General features: G+C 45.9%; 1 protein-coding gene and 1 long non-coding RNA gene across 2 annotated transcripts; one reads left to right on the forward strand and one right to left on the reverse strand.

The window, feature by feature from the left end:
- The first annotated feature begins 1138 nt into the window (after positions 1–1138).
- On the forward strand, positions 1139–3637 carry LOC131586676 (uncharacterized). The gene is made up of 2 exons (XR_009279205.1): positions 1139–1248; positions 1337–3637. It is a non-coding gene; the product is annotated as an uncharacterized LOC131586676 (long non-coding RNA).
- On the reverse strand, positions 3073–14384 carry GFI1B (growth factor independent 1B transcriptional repressor). Its single transcript, XM_058853785.1, has 7 exons — positions 14216–14384; positions 9148–9276; positions 7633–7779; positions 6844–7097; positions 6442–6579; positions 5852–6017; positions 3073–5416 (listed from the first exon to the last, which is right to left on the reverse strand). Exons 2-7 carry the CDS (start codon positions 9260–9262, stop codon positions 5238–5240), a joined length of 999 nt encoding a protein of 332 aa, XP_058709768.1. The 5' UTR covers positions 9263–9276; positions 14216–14384; the 3' UTR covers positions 3073–5237.
- Between the last annotated feature and the right edge of the window lie 1849 nt (positions 14385–16233).

The following is a 16233-nucleotide window of genomic DNA, read 5'->3' on the forward strand; positions in this document are numbered from 1 at the left end:
TGCTTGATAAACTTATCAGACCAAAGCTGAGCTCAGTGCATGCTCAGCTCCTCCCCAGCCCCAGATTTCCCCACTCTTGAGGACTCTCTGCTCTCTGCCTGCCTTGCTGGCTGGTGCAGTGAACACAGATCCCCCTTGGGCCCACAGGTCAAAATCAGCCCAAGGACCAGATTGAGAAGTGCTCAGATTGAAGCAGCACATCCAAAGCGAAGGCATTGAGTGGGGTGTTTACAGCCATACCCAGCTCTGTCCCTCTCCCTGCAATACTATTCCTGAGTCAAAATCTTGTCTGGTTTATCCTCCTTGTGTTGTTGCTTGCCCTGTTCCTCTGCTGGTTTTGAGTTTAGTGGGTTTAATGCAGGGTCTGGCTGTGCCTGTCTGCAGGATTGCTGAGCCAGCTCTGGAATGAGGCTGGATTCAGTTCCTATCACTGGTTATTGGTGTCACCGTTGTGCTCGGGCGTTCCAGCCCAGATCAAGGCTCCATTGTGCGAGGTGCTGGATGTGGAAGATAAGGAGGAGCAGGCTCATTCCTGACTATCTTACCGTTGAAATAAACAAGTGAAATGAAGGGGAATGATTATCCTTCTCTCACAGATGAGGTGAAGAGTTTCTGAGAGCTTCACAGTGTGCTGAACAACTTCAGAAATCCAGCACTCTTTGCACTGCCCGTCTTGCCCAAGGTCATGCAGGAAATGTGTGGCAGATCTTAAATCTCAGTTTAAAGTTGCAGCCTTAAGATCGGTGTGTGTCCATGCTGACTGCTAGTTTTAAAATGGTGAGCCAGATATTCTGCAAGGATCTGTGTTTTTTTACTTCTCATCCAGCACAGATTCACTATCCCTGAATAATTTTTGTGTGTCTGTTCTGGGTTGCCTCCTATGAGTGAATGTGCTATTCCAAATGAAAAGTGGGGAAAAAAATCTCTGCTTTGTGAGCAGATTAAATGTTTAAAAGTCGTTTGTGATGTACTTTTTTTTATTATTATTCTGTAACAGCTAACCTAGTCCCATGTTAGGCCCTTATTGGCAGGCAGGAATGTTTTCCCTGTGCAAGGAAATGTGCATACAGCTATTTCTGGGAGATTGCCCCACACCTTCAAGTTTCCTTTTGTGTGCTGTGCTGATGGGCTGGATTTAAACTGCTGCTGTGTCTCCATCACCTGTGACTGGGGAACAACCTGCTGTGAGGACAAGGGACTCTGCTCTTAGCTTTTTTTCGCTAAAAACCCTTTCTTGTGATGTCTAAGGTGGAAAGCAAGTGGATGCAGTAAATAACTCTAACCAGTAGAACCTGCACCCAGCTGGAGTCTAATTCTTCTCTGTCCTTCCTCTCAGTTCATTTTAGGGCTTCCCTAACAATTGCCAACACAAGAAAGCTTCTGGATCTTGCCTTCTCCAGGATTGCACTCCATGAGGTTATTACAACCTGAAGATAATCTCCAGCCTAATGCTGTGCTAGCTGGGAACACCCCTCTGCTTCCTGCAGGTGTCCCGTGGCTCTGTCCTCATTAGGAAGACAGATTTATCCTGCGTCCAAACTGAAATCCACCCTTAATCACAGCTCTTCTGGGCTGCTGCTCTCAGTGCCTCAAGGCTGTCTGGAAGACACAGAGGCACCTCTCTCCTCCTGACAGATGCCCGGGGTTAGTGCTTTGCATGTCCCTCATTTGCTAAACAAAACAGCTCAGAGACCAGGATTTTTTCCCCCTAACAATAAAGGGAGGAAGGTGTGAAGGGGACTGGGGAAGTACAGGATACAGAGCGAGCTCAAAGAGAGGCAAAAACAATCAGCTCTTTCTTCAGCCACAAAGATTAGTTGAGATTTTGCTTTTTGCTATCTGTTTCCTTGACTGACTGACCAGAATGTTTGTGATGCAAGGGGAGGTGGTGGGAAAGGGCTTGCACCAGAATGATCGGAACTGAGGAGGATTTGCATGTTTGCAGAGCAAGGCCAGGTGTGTTTGGTGACAGCCATGGCCTAGTCCTGATGGGTGCTGAGCATCCTTAGGTACCCATGGTGTAGATTCAGCAGCTCCAAGGATGAGGGCAGCCCTTTGCCTGCTCTTTGTAGCAGGTCTGCCTGTGGCTGGTGCTGTGCTGGGAGGGAAGAAGGGCAGTGGGGCTCAGCCTTGTTTTTCCTCGGGGCTGCTGGCATCCAGAGGCCTCAAGCAATGCCAGGGCTTGGGCATTAGGTGATCTTAAAGTGGCAACTCATTACTCAAGAGGAAGAATCTGTAGTCTCTTAGTGGAAAACACTGCAAGTTAATTCCCCGTCCTCCTCCTCCTCCCTTTTGTCACCTCCTGTCTCGCTGGTGCCTTTGCCTGTGGCCCCCCTCCACAGGCAGTGCCTCTGGGAGTGGGTCAGCCTGGATCCCCTGCACTGCTCTGTTCACAGATGTGTTCTCCTGAGCTCTGCAGCATGTCCTGCAGCCATCCCACCATGCTCCTCCACTCGCTGCCCATCCAGCCAAAGCTGTCCCTGGATCTCCTGGGATGTGCTCCTCAGGCTCCTCACAAGCACCAGGCTAAGTGTTAACAACACCAGCTCTCTCCTGGCACTGCCTCCTCCAGGGCAGCTGCTCTTCAGCAATATCTGGGCTCAGTAACCCTCCCTGGAGTCCTGGGGAAATAGCAGACAGGACTGGGGTGATGTGTGCTGTGTTTGGAGGGAGAAGCCATAGGAGCACACAGTAGAGAAGATCCCAGTCGTCCATTGAAGGTTATAGCTCCTCTGTACCTTGAAAATCAAGGACAGGAATGAAAATCTAATGGATATAGCAGCTCTTCTTTATGAGGCTCAGAAGAACCAGCTGTCTGGTTTGGTTTTATGAGTGGTCACAGGCACTCTTTCCAATTGATGTGTGCCAGCACTTGGCTCCAAATGGCCAAAATTGGGAAGTTTTACATACATCAGACCCCTCTGCTGTCCCCAGGGAAGTCTGTGCTGGTTTGGGGCTGGAGGGTTTTGCTCCTGAGCAGTCCAGATGCCTGACACCCTCTTTGAGTATATCTGTTTGCAGATTACTGGGGAACAAGGGGAATAACAAACACAGTTTGCATTTTGGGCAGTAGTTTTAATAAGCTGAAATGACTTCACTTTGAGCAAGGCTTGTGCACGTGTGATGTTCACAGGTGGCTGTGGGGCTGGGGACCACTCCCATCACAGGTTATGCACCTTCCCCAGAATGGCTCAGGGAAGGACAGCAGGGATTTGCTGGGGGCTTTGGCACTGCCTGTTGGACATTCTGTGTGTCGACTCCTGCTCTGCAGAGCTGGCTCTGGCTCTGTGGGGCTCTGCACCAGTCTGCCTCCAGGATTAAAGTCTCTCTAATGGGAGCCCTTTCCTGCATGTGAATTTCCATCTTTATTCCCACTCAAATTATAAAGAGCAATCCTAGACTCTTTTCTTTCTCCTTTTGCTCCCCATCCCCATTGCCTGTGTCCCCAGAGTCAGGTATGAACTGTTCTTTAAATAAGTGTTTTGAACATGAAATACACTGTGTTAGCCCAGTTACTAAGAAGGAACAGATTTATCAGATAAATCCCAGCAGGCCTGTGCATGTCACTGTCTGGTATAGTGCAATAAAAATATACATTAGAATAAGTATAAATACATATTTACAGTGTACAAGTAAAGCCAGGAGTACAGACTCTGGGTTTGAGCTTCCAGGTACATATTAATGACTTACAACTTAGGCACAGCATAAAAGGGGCAAGTACAGTTTAGGTCTTAGGAAAGTAAATTGGGATTTACAGCAATGGAACTGAGGGCAGTTCTCTCCTGGCAATACAGGAATTTTCCACTTAGACCATTTTGTCTTTGCCCATGATGGCAGCTTTCCTTCATAAGCTTTTGGAGTGAAATGGCCACAGCCCATTCCCAGGGTAATTCCCACTCGTGTTGTTGTCCAAGGCCGTGTGTTCAGGGATGCAGTTATGGAGTGAGCCATATGCTGCTACAATGCCCCAATTAACTGAAAACACTTTCCTGTTTTATAATAATGTTATAATAATTCTTTGTATTTCCTGTTAAGAACTTGGGGAGCTCCACAAACCTGAGTGAATAGCCCTACGTCACCAGGAGGGATGGAAAAACAAAAGCCCAGTGTGGTGAGTTGCCAAAGGTTATAGAGAGAGAATCTGGCAGAGCTTGGAGGGGAACTGGTTCTTTACTTGCTTCAGTGCTTTGCTTCAACCCCTAGACCTGGCAAAAGGAGGAAATACCACTGCTCTCTTTGTATAATATTTGTGAGGTACTTGCATACTCTGCCAACATGTACAGGCTCAGTCACTTCCTCCTTGAGGAGAGTGCCTGGCAAGCAGAACTCTGGCCCTTGACAGCGATATCCAGGGTCACTCCTGCCCATGCAGTGACTCAGGATTGCTCAGGACAGCTCTAAGCTGGCATGTCCAGCATACAGGGAAATACTGTGGGACATACCAGCCCCAATTCCAAGAGCAGCCAAACTCTCCCATGGTACCAGGACAAGGGGGATGATCAGCTCCTGCCTGGTGCTGTGGTGTGGCTCTTCCTGGAGCCTGCTTGGGATCTCTGCATCGTGCTGTGTCTGAGGAATGTATTTAGAGACCCCTGTTATCTGCTAGGGATAGGAGCTGTTTCTTCAGTATTTTCCTCCCACTCCAAGCTAAAAATACAGCACAGTTAACTTGTCATTTGATCAGAGTAAATGCTCTGCTGAAAGAAATTACTTTAAGGTGTCTGTTGGTAGAATTTATGGCCTGGGCAAGTCTCTGCAGAAGGCCTGTCCAGGTTGAACACAGCTGACTGAATGCAATATATTTGCATGCCTTGGCCTTATCTTCCCAACCATCAGAGCAGAACATGGTTACAGCACCAGCTTGGCAAAGATTGTTGCTGCCAACAGCCCAGGAGTCCCCTCCTCCCCGCTGGGCAGCCTGACAAACTGGATTCTGCTCCTGGTGTAAATCCAGAGTGATAGTGACCTTGGAGGAATTCCTCTGGATTTACACTTGAGCAGGTGATGTCAGATCTGGGTTGGTACCTGTTGCAATCAAAAAGTGAAAGCTCCCACAGGTTTCTTTGGGATGTGCAAGGCCCTGTGGTGCCAAACAGCAAAGCCAATGCATGACTGGGCCAGTCCTCAGGGGAACATAGGACACCATGGGAGCTTTATAATGTGGATGGAGATGCTGGGGACAGTCTTCTTCCCTGGAGCATGAAGTGTGAGTTCCAGTGAAGACCTGGAGCCACCCCTCACTTGAGGCTGTGCTGGGTCTCCCGGTGCCTCCGCAGATCCACCTTGCGCTGGAAGCCCTTGGCACAGAGCTCGCAGCTGAAGGGTTTGAAGCCGGTGTGTTTGCGGCTGTGGGTGATCAGGTTAGAGCTCTGGCTGAAGGCTTTGCCACACACCTGGCATTTGTGGGGCTTCTCCCCTGGAGGGTGCAGAAAATGGTAAAAAAAAAACACTTAAAGAGGTGAAGGAACAGAGAAATGCATTTTAGCAGAGTCAGAGCTGCTTGGGCGTCAGGATGCTGCCAGTGCAGCTCTCCTGGGGATGTGTCTGGATTGTGATCCAGCAGCAGAGGGTGGGAAGAACCAAGGACAGTCCTCTCCAGCTGAGTGACCCATTCCCTGAATCCAGGGCTGGGTGCAACCCCAACATGCACCAGAGGCTGGCCAATAACCACCTCCTTGTCAGGCAGATGTGCTTCAGCTTCCTTCTGTCTCACCCCACATGGAATAATGACTTTACAGTGCCTCTGGGCACTTATCCCCAGTCTAATACCTCTGTGTCTGGGGACTGTGTATGTGCATTGGCATGATGGGATCTAATTTGCGTTTTCCCATTGGAATATTGAGTTTCTCACCTGTGTGGATGTACGTGTGCTTCTTCATGTCTGACTTCTGATGGAAGCGCTTCCCGCAGTACTGGCAGGGATAGGGCCGTGTGTCCGAGTGGATCAGGAGGTGAGTGGAGAGGGTGGAGGAACGTTTGAATGTCTTCCCACACATCTTGCACTCAAAGCTTCTTTCCTGTAGGGGAAGGAAAATCATGGGATGTCTGAGGCTGCAAGACATGTGACAGAGCTTGAAGAGTGATGAGAACGGTAGATTTGATAAGCAAATCTCCTTGGCTCATGGACTGATAATGCTGGGTGCAGCATAAAGGGAGTGCAGGGAGGGTTAATTATGGAAATGGATCCTATCTTGTGATCCAAACTCCTGCTCCCTTTAGCAGGAGGTGAGGCACAGAAGAGTGAGTAGCAATGATCCTCCTTTCCCTTCCAAGGAGTTCTGAAGGGCAGTCTGAGATTTTTGAGACCAAGAGCTCCTGTCCTTGTCACTGCGTGCCACAGGAGAGGCATCACATTTGTAACCTAGGAAGTGTCACTTCCTCTATAATGGATTAAGGAAGAGCTGAGGGCCAGAGCTGCTTCTCTGGAACCACGCCACCCACCTGGGAGTGGATGTTGGTGTGCTGCTCCAGGCTCACAGCGTGCCCAAAGGTTTTGCCACACACTTCACAAGCAAAGGGACGGGTCCCGCTGTGAGACCTTCGGACATGGACCTCCAGTCCATGGGGAGTGGAGAACACCTGCAAAACAAAATCCCAGTGATTCTTCTGACATGAGGTGGCTGCATTTTCACCTCTGTTTTCAATTCCTTCTCTATTTAATCCTCCCCTCTGTGAGAACTCTTGTGAGCTGCAGCATTCCCAGTGCCTTGTTCTCCTGACTGCAGGCCGCACTCTGAGCCACACTTTGGTGTGAGCAAATGAAGAATGGGTTTCATGCTTCATGTGTGCTATGAAAATCCCACCAGGCCCTCCCCATCCCACAGGTTCTCATCCAACACACACCTTGTTGCACTTCACACAGTGGAAGGTCTCCATGTCTGAGGAGTAATGCAGGCTGTAATCCAGGGGGGGCTCGGTGCTTGGCAGGAGGTGGCTCCCATACAGGCTCACAGGATGCTCCAGCAGGGAGCTGGAAGACATCTGCTGGTAGCTGTATGGCACATGAAAAGCATCCCAGGAAAAGCTGGCTTTGTAGAAGGTTGGGGTGTTCACTGTGTTAGTGCAGTCCTTGATCTCCAGCCCTGGCATGGCCATCTCTGAGTTTGCAAAGGAGAGGGAGAGGTGAGTGTCACACCATCGCCTGAAGTTGTAAAAAAGTAACACATCTTGCCTGACCTCGGGAGCTGCAGTTGGCAACTTCTTGATTCAAACCCTGATTCCCCAGGTAAAGTTCCTGTTGTGACTTTGATTTCAATCTGAGGAAATTTTATGGCAAAGAATGCTGTGGAAATGTTATGGCTAAGGGAAAGTTAAGCCCCCTGCTAGCCCTCCTTGATGGGGTGTTTGAACAAGTATCCTGTGGGCACCTGCCTTGACCCACATAGCACAGAGCTGCATTAAAAGGGAGGTTCATTCATTGGGAATCACAGCACTATCCTTCATTCTTTCTGGTGTAGACCAGAACTGTAAAGGGAAATACAGAATGCTCCTGATGAGCTCTGCCTGGGGAAAGTTTGACCATTGATATCAAAATAAGACCTCTCATTTACTGAAAATCTGGGCCCAGTTTTAGGAGCTTCACAACCAGCTCAGCCCTGACCTCTTTTGCAGTTGGGGGTTTGGGTAGCAAACCTTGAGCTGAAGGGCCTGGCAGCATCCTGCTCAGGTACTGGACAGGGACACTTTCTTCTTTCAGTTCAGGTGGGTCCTTTTCTTGTTTTGGAACCACACATCCCAGGTCCTGTTTCTTGATGTCCTCTGGTGTCCTGTCTCCTGTAGCTGCAAAGAGCAGTGTCACAGTCATGTCACAGTTATGTCACTCTTGCTGTAACAAGAAGAGTCTGTTCAGGTGAGTTTTGTACTCGTGTGTGAATTCCTGCTTGGGCACAGCAGCCCATGCTGAATTCCCTGAGGAAGTGCAGAGTAATGCCATCAGCATTCAAGATCTGCCCATTGCTGACGAAGGGAAATTCCAAGCAAGATGAGATAGGCAAGGCAGAGGGGCAGGATGAGATGATTGGATCTTGATACCTGATACAGTTAGAGAAAACCAACCCCAGAATTATGCTGTAAGAATAATTTCCCTATTTAAAACCATTTCCGCTTGTGTGGGTAACTAACAATCACTAACTTATTAACCTCCCCACCCCTCTCCTGAGAAGCTGGGTATTGTTAAGCTGGATTTATGGACAGACAAGGAGGGAAACAGAGAAGGGAGGCAAGTCCTTATGCACTGAGCCTCACCTCCTCCTGCCCACACTCTCATTTATTTCTCCATGCTTGTCTTAGCCCTTAAAGACACCAACTAGTCCTTGATAAACTTTGTAGTAAGAATCTAAAATGGACAGAGGTCCAACATGTGTCTCCTTTCTGCTGGAGATGGGACAGGTCTGCTGAAAGACAGTATTTATCTGTTGTCAAACCTGCCACTGCACCAAAGACAACACAAATAACTGAAGGATGATGGCAGGAATGGAAATTAAAATGTTACCTCCTTTCCTTTTTATCAAACTTATCTCAGGGCTAGACTCTAGTTTGATAGCCAGGGCTAGAACAAAGGGTAAATTGATCCTAAATTTGAATAAAGAAAATTTGAATGGTGCCTGAAGGAAGAAGAAACTACCCTGGCCCTGCCACTGCTTGGATGGCTGTGGGAGAGCAGGAGCTGGAGCAGAGAGAGGACAGCAGGGATGGGCAGAAGTGTGTTGGGTGGTGTTAACACCAGGAAGAGATGGTAACACCTCGAGGTAGAGCAGATGCAGTCCAGAGGGAATGTGGGCAGTGAACACATGAAACTGGAGATGGAGGTGGCAAAGTTGTGAGTTTGTAGAACACTGACAACCCAGTGCAAGCTCTTTTCCCTTAGTGGCCTGAAGTTGGTCATTTTTCCCAAATGTGACCAACTCCACACAGCATCTTATAGCTCAAATCTCCCCAGGAACCCAGCAGGAAACAAAGGGAGGATCAGTGTGGATTTGGTGTAGAGAAAGGACACACAGTAAGGGATCAGCTTGCCCTTAGACTGTCATCCCTGTGTGGAAGCCTTTGGATGCTCTTTAGCTCGCTCATCCTGCTCCCTTAGCTGCCTACTGAGTTACTGATTGATGTCTGTGTGTTCCTATAAGCCCAGGGGATGGATTGACTCACCAGTGAAGGCAGAGGTGACTGGACTCCATGTGAATACTGGCAGGTCATCTTCCACACAGCGGTGCTGGTGATAGGTGTGAGCCTTTTTGCTCTTCACCAAAAAGGAACGTGGCATCTTACATTCACTTTCTGGGATGACACACAGAAAAACACCAGGTAAACCTCTGTGGCTTGGGGAGTAACTTCCCACTCGTTTCAGATTAAGTGTGCTCTGTGAAAACCACACTTCACAATCTTTGTACCCCTGGCTGAGGCAAAGGATTACAGAAAAAGAAACAGGGACAGGCTAAACCTGAGTGCTGTGTTACAGACCAAAACCTGGTTGGAAGCCAGGACCTGTCTCTTGTAGTCCTGCTCTGACTATAGGACAGGTTACATCTCTGATCTCCTCCCTGAGAGGACACAGAGGGAACCAAGGGTTAGAGATCCCCGCTGGAGAAAGTCTGAGTGTTTGTGCTGTGCCTGGAAGGGCCCAGTCCCAAGCCATGGCCTGGGCTCTACTGTGGAATTATTATATAAACAATAATGATAGAAACTACATCAGCAATAGGAGAGTGACAGGGAAATCCCTGCAGAATGATGTGTGGAGGGTTTCCCTCTTGCTTGAGTAATTTGGGTTCTGGCTGACAAACAGAGCAGAGCCAGAGCAGGAGGGCTGGCTGAGAAGTCACCTTTTGGACCCAACTCAAATATTACAGATCGTTGAAATGGCGGGTTAGGGACAAACATAAAATGCTGAAATTTAATCATACCAAATTCTCCTGCAATGCACGTGTTATCTTTACTACCCAGAACCCAGCCCGCCCTGTGCCCGCTCCCTGGGGCTGGTAACTGCTCTGCTGGAGGCAGGGTGGCAACAGGGATGATGTTGTGTTCAGTAATAGCAGTTGGTGCCTTATTTGCATGTGTATTTGCATTTTCCATTGTAATTGTTTGGGATAGAGGCACTAAAAACAAATCTTGGTATATTTCATTTGAAAAGTCAGCGTTTAAGTCCTGGCTCTCTGTTGACTGGAAACTGTTATTAAGTTTTGTTCCTTCTTGAGAGCAGTTCAGTGGAAGCTACTTATTTACTAAAGAAAAAAAACCCCAAAATCCATAAAGTTTTCTCCTTTAAAGCAGGAATTATATGAAATGTCTGTCCAAGGACAGAGCGGTCCTGGAATCCCAAACAGGCAGGGGTGGAAAGGTCTGTTCCCCAGAGCTGAGAAGCACCTGTACTACTCCTTCATGCTAAATATAATTGCAGAGCCCAGTGGTGTTGTTTAAAGGTTTGAGGGACATATTTACAGTAGTACCTGAAGCTGTGGAATTCCCACAGCCAGGTCTCCTGGGGACAAGGGAATTGCTGGGGTGCTCCCAGCCCAGCTGCCTTTCAATATGCTGCTGTCCTTTTAAATCTGGTCCAGGATTCCCACTGTTCCAGCTATGATTTCAGGGATAACTCTTTTTGGCTCTAACCATTTTTACTTCTGAAATGACTCACCTGTTTTTCTTCATCTTTTTCCAAGAAATTTATGTGTAGCTTGAGATGAATAATAGAAAGCTGAGGCCAAGTGCAGACTTTTAATTTAATTTTAGAAAAAGGACAGAACAGCACTGAGGATGAACCATAAGCAGGCCCTTGAGGCAAGGGGCACTGAAGTATGTGGCTGCTTTTTTCTCTCCTGGAACTCTCTAATGAGGCTCATTCAAAGAGCTATAAAGAATCCCTGCCCAGTGCAAAGCTGCAGGCACAGAAATAGCTGCAGCTCAGTGCAAACACGGGTGTTCTGCAGTGGGTTATAACCCTTCAGCTCAGCCTGTGTCCCTCCCATTCCAGCAGCACTGCTGACCTCTTGGTCAGTCCCAGCTGAGCTACCCGTGCACTCACCCAACACCACATTAGAGACCTGTCCCAAATTAAAGTGCTGCCTCAAACCCTTTAGACCTGGAATTTCCATTCCTGTCAGAGATTTCCCCATGTGGTGGGGCAGCACCGTGTCCACAATGGGGGGGTATTCACACCAGGAAGCTTCAGATATCGGATTTCTCTGCCTGAATTAACCAGCTCATTCCCCTGGGCTTCCTCCACGGAGGAAGAGGAGGCTCTGGCAGTGGGTAACTGCAGGGTGAGAGGCTGCATCCAGCTGTGCCTGCTGGAACAGCCACTCTCCCTGCCCTCAGGCCAGAGAATCCTGGAGAATTCTGTGGCAGCAGCTGGGCAGCACAGCCAGGTATAAATCAGAGGACTGGAGATGGGTGGCTTAAGTAATCCAGCAAAGTTTTACGGCAGTGCCCATATGCCAGGTACAGACAGCACTAAGTACAGCCCCTCTTTTCTAGTGAAGAAAAAGAATCTTTGTTTGTCCCAGCCTGTGTAAAAGTCAAATTTGGTCCAGTATCCTGACTGCTGATAAGGGCCATGACTGAGCACAACCATCTTCAATGGACTGAACGTTGCAAAAGGAAGTCACCTTCCCCCACCCCATTTTACAGAAAAAAAAAGGAACTGGGAGCCCAAAGCAGAGTTAATTAACAACTGCACTGGACTGGCTTTGTGATTCACACAACCAGGATAGAGGAAAGCTACAAGCAGAGATTGTGGGAGGAAAAAGGACTGTTTTTCCTCGAAACTCCAGATTATCTGTAGCAAGAGATCAGCTGCTCCTAGTGGCTCACTGTATTTCCCAGGAAAAGCAGTGCTGTGGACAATGGACCCTGCACCCTGCTATGTCTTAGAGTTATTGAAGCTTCTGACAGAATTTAGCTTCGATCTTTTGCTGAAAATTAAATTTTCGTTTTTTGGAGTCTGTTCATTTCAGCCCCTGTGGCAGCAGTTTCTACCTGGACTGGTAAGTGCACAAGGGAATTTATTGCTTGGGTAGGAATGCCCATCCAAAATGGAAGTGTTCTGACATTTTTATTGATTCAATATAGGACATAAAACCAGTAGGTGGCTAGAATTGACATTCTTATTAGCCTGCCATTCACGCAGCTGTATAATAATGTTATAATGTGCCCTGAGGAAAAGACAGCAGGAGCCAAAGGGAAAAAAGCAGCTTCACTATTTTGGGTACCTCACCTGAAGTACCTTAGAAGAGTTTCTTTTACCAGTTATAAATTCCCCAGTCAGATCTGAAAGCAGATCCAGCATTCGTGTGTTCAAACTCCAAGTTCCTTCACCCTCAGCGATGCTTTTGGATGATTTTGCAGAGTATCCCAGGTAAAACTCTAACAGATCACTGAAACATCACAAATGGGCTTGGTTTTCAGTTTAGGGGTGGCTTCTGACCCAAGATCCTCATTTTACTGGATCCCATGTTCCTCCTGCAGCCCAAACTCTCACTTCACTACAGCTCTCAGTACCCAAACCCACAGGACTGGTCCTTTGATGTAATTTAGAGGAAATTCATACTCTCGGTGAATTAGGTTTGTAGGATTGTGCCACGCTGAACTCAATTTGCAGTGACAGCTCCATTCTAAAGCTGACTTACATTTTTCTCTAATTCATGTAATTCTGTTTTCAGATTTCCAAGGTTAATTGTATAGATTAAATGTTTTTTCTTACTATACTCAGGGAAACATTAAATTTTAACTGGCATTACAAGGCTAGTACTCCCTAGTAGTACATTACACCACATCTTCAGAGAAGTTGATGAGCACACAAAGTTTTAGGTTAAAAACGGCTTTTTCCTTTCCGTTACTTCATTTATATTATTTATATTTATATCTTAATATTGCCATTTTCCTGCTTTGTTTTTTCTGCTTTTTTTCTGGAAAAAGTGGAGCTTCCAAAAATACAGAATAGTTTGTCTTTGAAAAGACTGCATTTTCAAAGAAAAAAAGCACTAAGTAGAACACGAGATTTAAGAGATAAAATAAAATAAAATAAAATAAAATAAAATAAAATAAAATAAAATAAAATAAAATAAAATAAAATAAAATAAAATAAAATAAAATAAAATAAAATAAAATAAAATAAAATAAAATAAAATATTTTATGGACTCTTGACTCTTTAAACATAAAGTCAAATTTGAAAGATATTCACCTCTTTACGACAAAATTAATCATTTTTCCACTAGTCCCCCTAACATAATTGAATGTACTTGGGGCAAGAAATTTAAATGGGACTTTTTTATTGGAAAAATGAACAGGCTATTTTTAATTCTTGTAGTAAGACTGGATAAATGGATTACGGCAGGGGCAGAAAATGATGGTGGAAATTTTGTCCAAGAAGTTGAACAGAAATAGCTGCAACACCCAGAAAAAAATATTTAGACTGTAATTGCAGCACTTGTTCTCTAGAAAGCTCCCATAGCTCCATGTGGTGTTGGGAATGCCACTGGCTTTAGGAAACTTTGCCTTTGGCTTCCATGGATGGAATTATACGGTGCAATCTCCCAAATTCCAGATCTCCTTAATGTACAGATGCAATTTCAATGTGAACTTGCAAATCATTAATGTATTATAACTTGCAATACATTAATGTATTGAATCAATCTTGTGATATGAGAAGCGCCCATAAATAGCTAATTCCATATGCTAAAATTTGTTAATCAGCCCATATTTAAAAAGGGTGGAAAAATAATAAAAGACAGATTCGAAGCAAAAATCCTGGGAATGGGAGAGGAATTGTCATCTACATAAACTGGAACAGGTGATGGCAGCAGAGGTCAGCTGCTCTCTGAATGTAAAGATCTGGCCCTATAAAAGAACAATTAAAAGGAAAAACACAGTTTGCCCCCTCCTCAATGGCGAAGTAAAAAACTCCACAGCTCCTGCTGATGGAGCTGGCTGGAACACAGGTACCTGGGACCATTGTCACTTCTCTTATATTTTGTTCTATTTCCATTTTCACATGTGAAAGTGAAGTACATGGCATATAATTTCAAAAGATTCAATTCAAATGAGTCAGGTGAACTATTACCATAAAGGAGTTCTCAGGACAAGTGGCTTAGGCAGTGGAATATGTTAAATATTTGCAGACACAAGCAAAGAAGAAGAATGAATAAAGGTTAGAAAAACAGATCAGAAAAATGAGAAAACCAATGCAATTAAAAGTGTTTAAAAGAATAAATCAATCACCTGTTTGAGGGACTTTGCTTTACTGGATTTGCCTTGAAATCTCCCCAGACAAGCAAGACGTCGTCTTCTCTTGGGACTCTTCTTCCACTTTTTCACTTGGTTGCAGTCTGCTGAAATAGATACTTCTCCTTTTTTCTCTCTGTTTTTTTTTTTTCCTGTTCCCCTCCCTGATTTTTCAATCAGATTATTTGTGTCAAAATCTGGCGGTGAAGAAACAGCCAATAAGAGACAGAGCCCAGAAGGTATTTGCTTATCAAAACTTCCCAGGACTTTGACAACTTGAAGAGAATTCACGATGCCCAGCTCGAAGCCCTGGGGGCAGCACCCTTCACTTTTGGGTGCAGCTTTGCCTTCTGCAGGAATACTCTGTCATATTGACAAAAAGCATGACACAGGAAATAATGTACTGAGCAGGCATTTGTTATTTTGTATTTTCCTTAAGAAAAAAAAAAAAAAAAAGAAAAGAAAAATTAAATAAAAGCCCTTAAGAAACCTGTAATTTTACACACATTCATCCCCGCATCATATCTCTTACAAACAGACACACCATCTGTCTAACACACATACACACACACATACTCGGGGCTCATAAACAAAACCATCGAGCACATATGCACAGAATTATTTTATTCCAGAATGGATCTTTTATCTTTCCAATTTCCAAGGAAAAAGGAATAAATACTTGCACGGTATAACTGAAGAAGATGCGTGTTAATCACCCTTCATTTTCCCAGGCATATGTGTGTGCAATCCACACATATTTTAGGCATTGCTCTATCTATATACAGCTGTATATAGGGTATAAATATAGATTTAAGAAAGCTCATTAAGCAAGCTCATTAACAACAGCTTTGCAAAAAGCTCTTCAAGAGCAATAATAAAAATTTGCACTTCTATCACTTGCTTTCAAAAAAGGTTTGAGAATGGCTTTGCAAATGTGAAATAATTGAGTGTCAAAGTAATGACCCAGTGGAAGGTGGGAGGATGGAGCAGGGGCAGAGTGACTGTCCCCAGGTTGTTCTCTAGCACAGGTGGGAACAGGAGCTGGAGAACAGTTTTTTCTTTTAGAATCCTTGGACATCACTCTTATTTGGAGACAAACTAGGAGAGCTGAAATCCCCAAATACTTGGGAGAGAGAAAGGGAGTAATTCCTTGATTCCACCTATTCTCTGGTTATCCCAACCCTCCTGTGCAGGTGCACTGTGGCATGAGCTGTGTGTGCCCTCAGTTGTCCTCTCCCGTGCTCACAGCTCTCTGTGCATGGTGGAACTGAGAGTGCAGGGATGCCTTCCATGGAATTTATCATTCCAGAGGTAAAGAGGTGTACAGCAGCTGTTGTGTGCTGAGTACCGGACTGCCACCAGCAGGAAAATTCCTCAGGAGACTGAGTTTTCCTGCTCCCTGTGAGCTTCCAAATGCATTTCACTGTTTCCTACAGCTGCATGTCTCTTCTGTGTCCCTTTTCCTGCCGCAGCTCAGGGTGGGGAACACCAGGAAGGAACAACCTTTGTTCTGCCCGGCCCAGCGGGAGGCTGGGGCTTCCCTGAGGGAGCAGATTTGGTCCAGGGACACTCGGGGCTGAGAGCAGAGGGATTCTGGTCCTGGCCAAGGCAGCACCTGCTGTCCCAACGCTGTGCCAGGACAGGCACAAGTGCCAGCTGTGGCATTGCCCCATGGCACCAGCTGAGCTGTGCAATGGGGTTGATGCAACTCGGAGATAAGAGCGTGGATTTCACCCACATTGAGAAAGATTCAGATCTTGATCTTAACCCATCTGTCATTTACTGAGCATAATTAATTCTTGTTGTTTATAGAAGCGAACAATCCCTTTTCCTGCTCCCTCCTCCCCTCCATATTTATCTACCCGGGTTTTGCATGAAAGAAACGTTCCCAAGGCATTGTGTTTGAAGCTGATTTGCATTCTCTTAAACACAGGCATTTGAGGGATTACATTTCCCGCTACAAAAACAAGCATTGTAACAGAAACCCAAAATGCACATTGCAGCTTCAGGGTTTC

This window comes from Poecile atricapillus, chromosome 20 (genome assembly GCF_030490865.1).
Source record: "Poecile atricapillus isolate bPoeAtr1 chromosome 20, bPoeAtr1.hap1, whole genome shotgun sequence".
In the NCBI taxonomy this organism is placed as follows: domain Eukaryota; kingdom Metazoa; phylum Chordata; class Aves; order Passeriformes; family Paridae; genus Poecile; species Poecile atricapillus.

Bases quoted from the DNA above. Each gene is read 5' to 3' on its own strand.
- GFI1B (XM_058853785.1), bottom strand. From the start codon at position 9,262: ATGCCACGTTCCTTTTTGGTGAAGAGCAAAAAGGCTCACACCTATCAC. The intron at 7,780-9,147 runs GTGAGTCAATCC...TGCTCTTTGCAG, and splicing joins AGTCACCTCTGCCTTCACTG to CTACAGGAGACAGGACACCA. The intron at 5,417-5,851 runs GTGAGAAACTCA...TGCACCCTCCAG, and splicing joins GCACACGTACATCCACACAG to GGGAGAAGCCCCACAAATGC.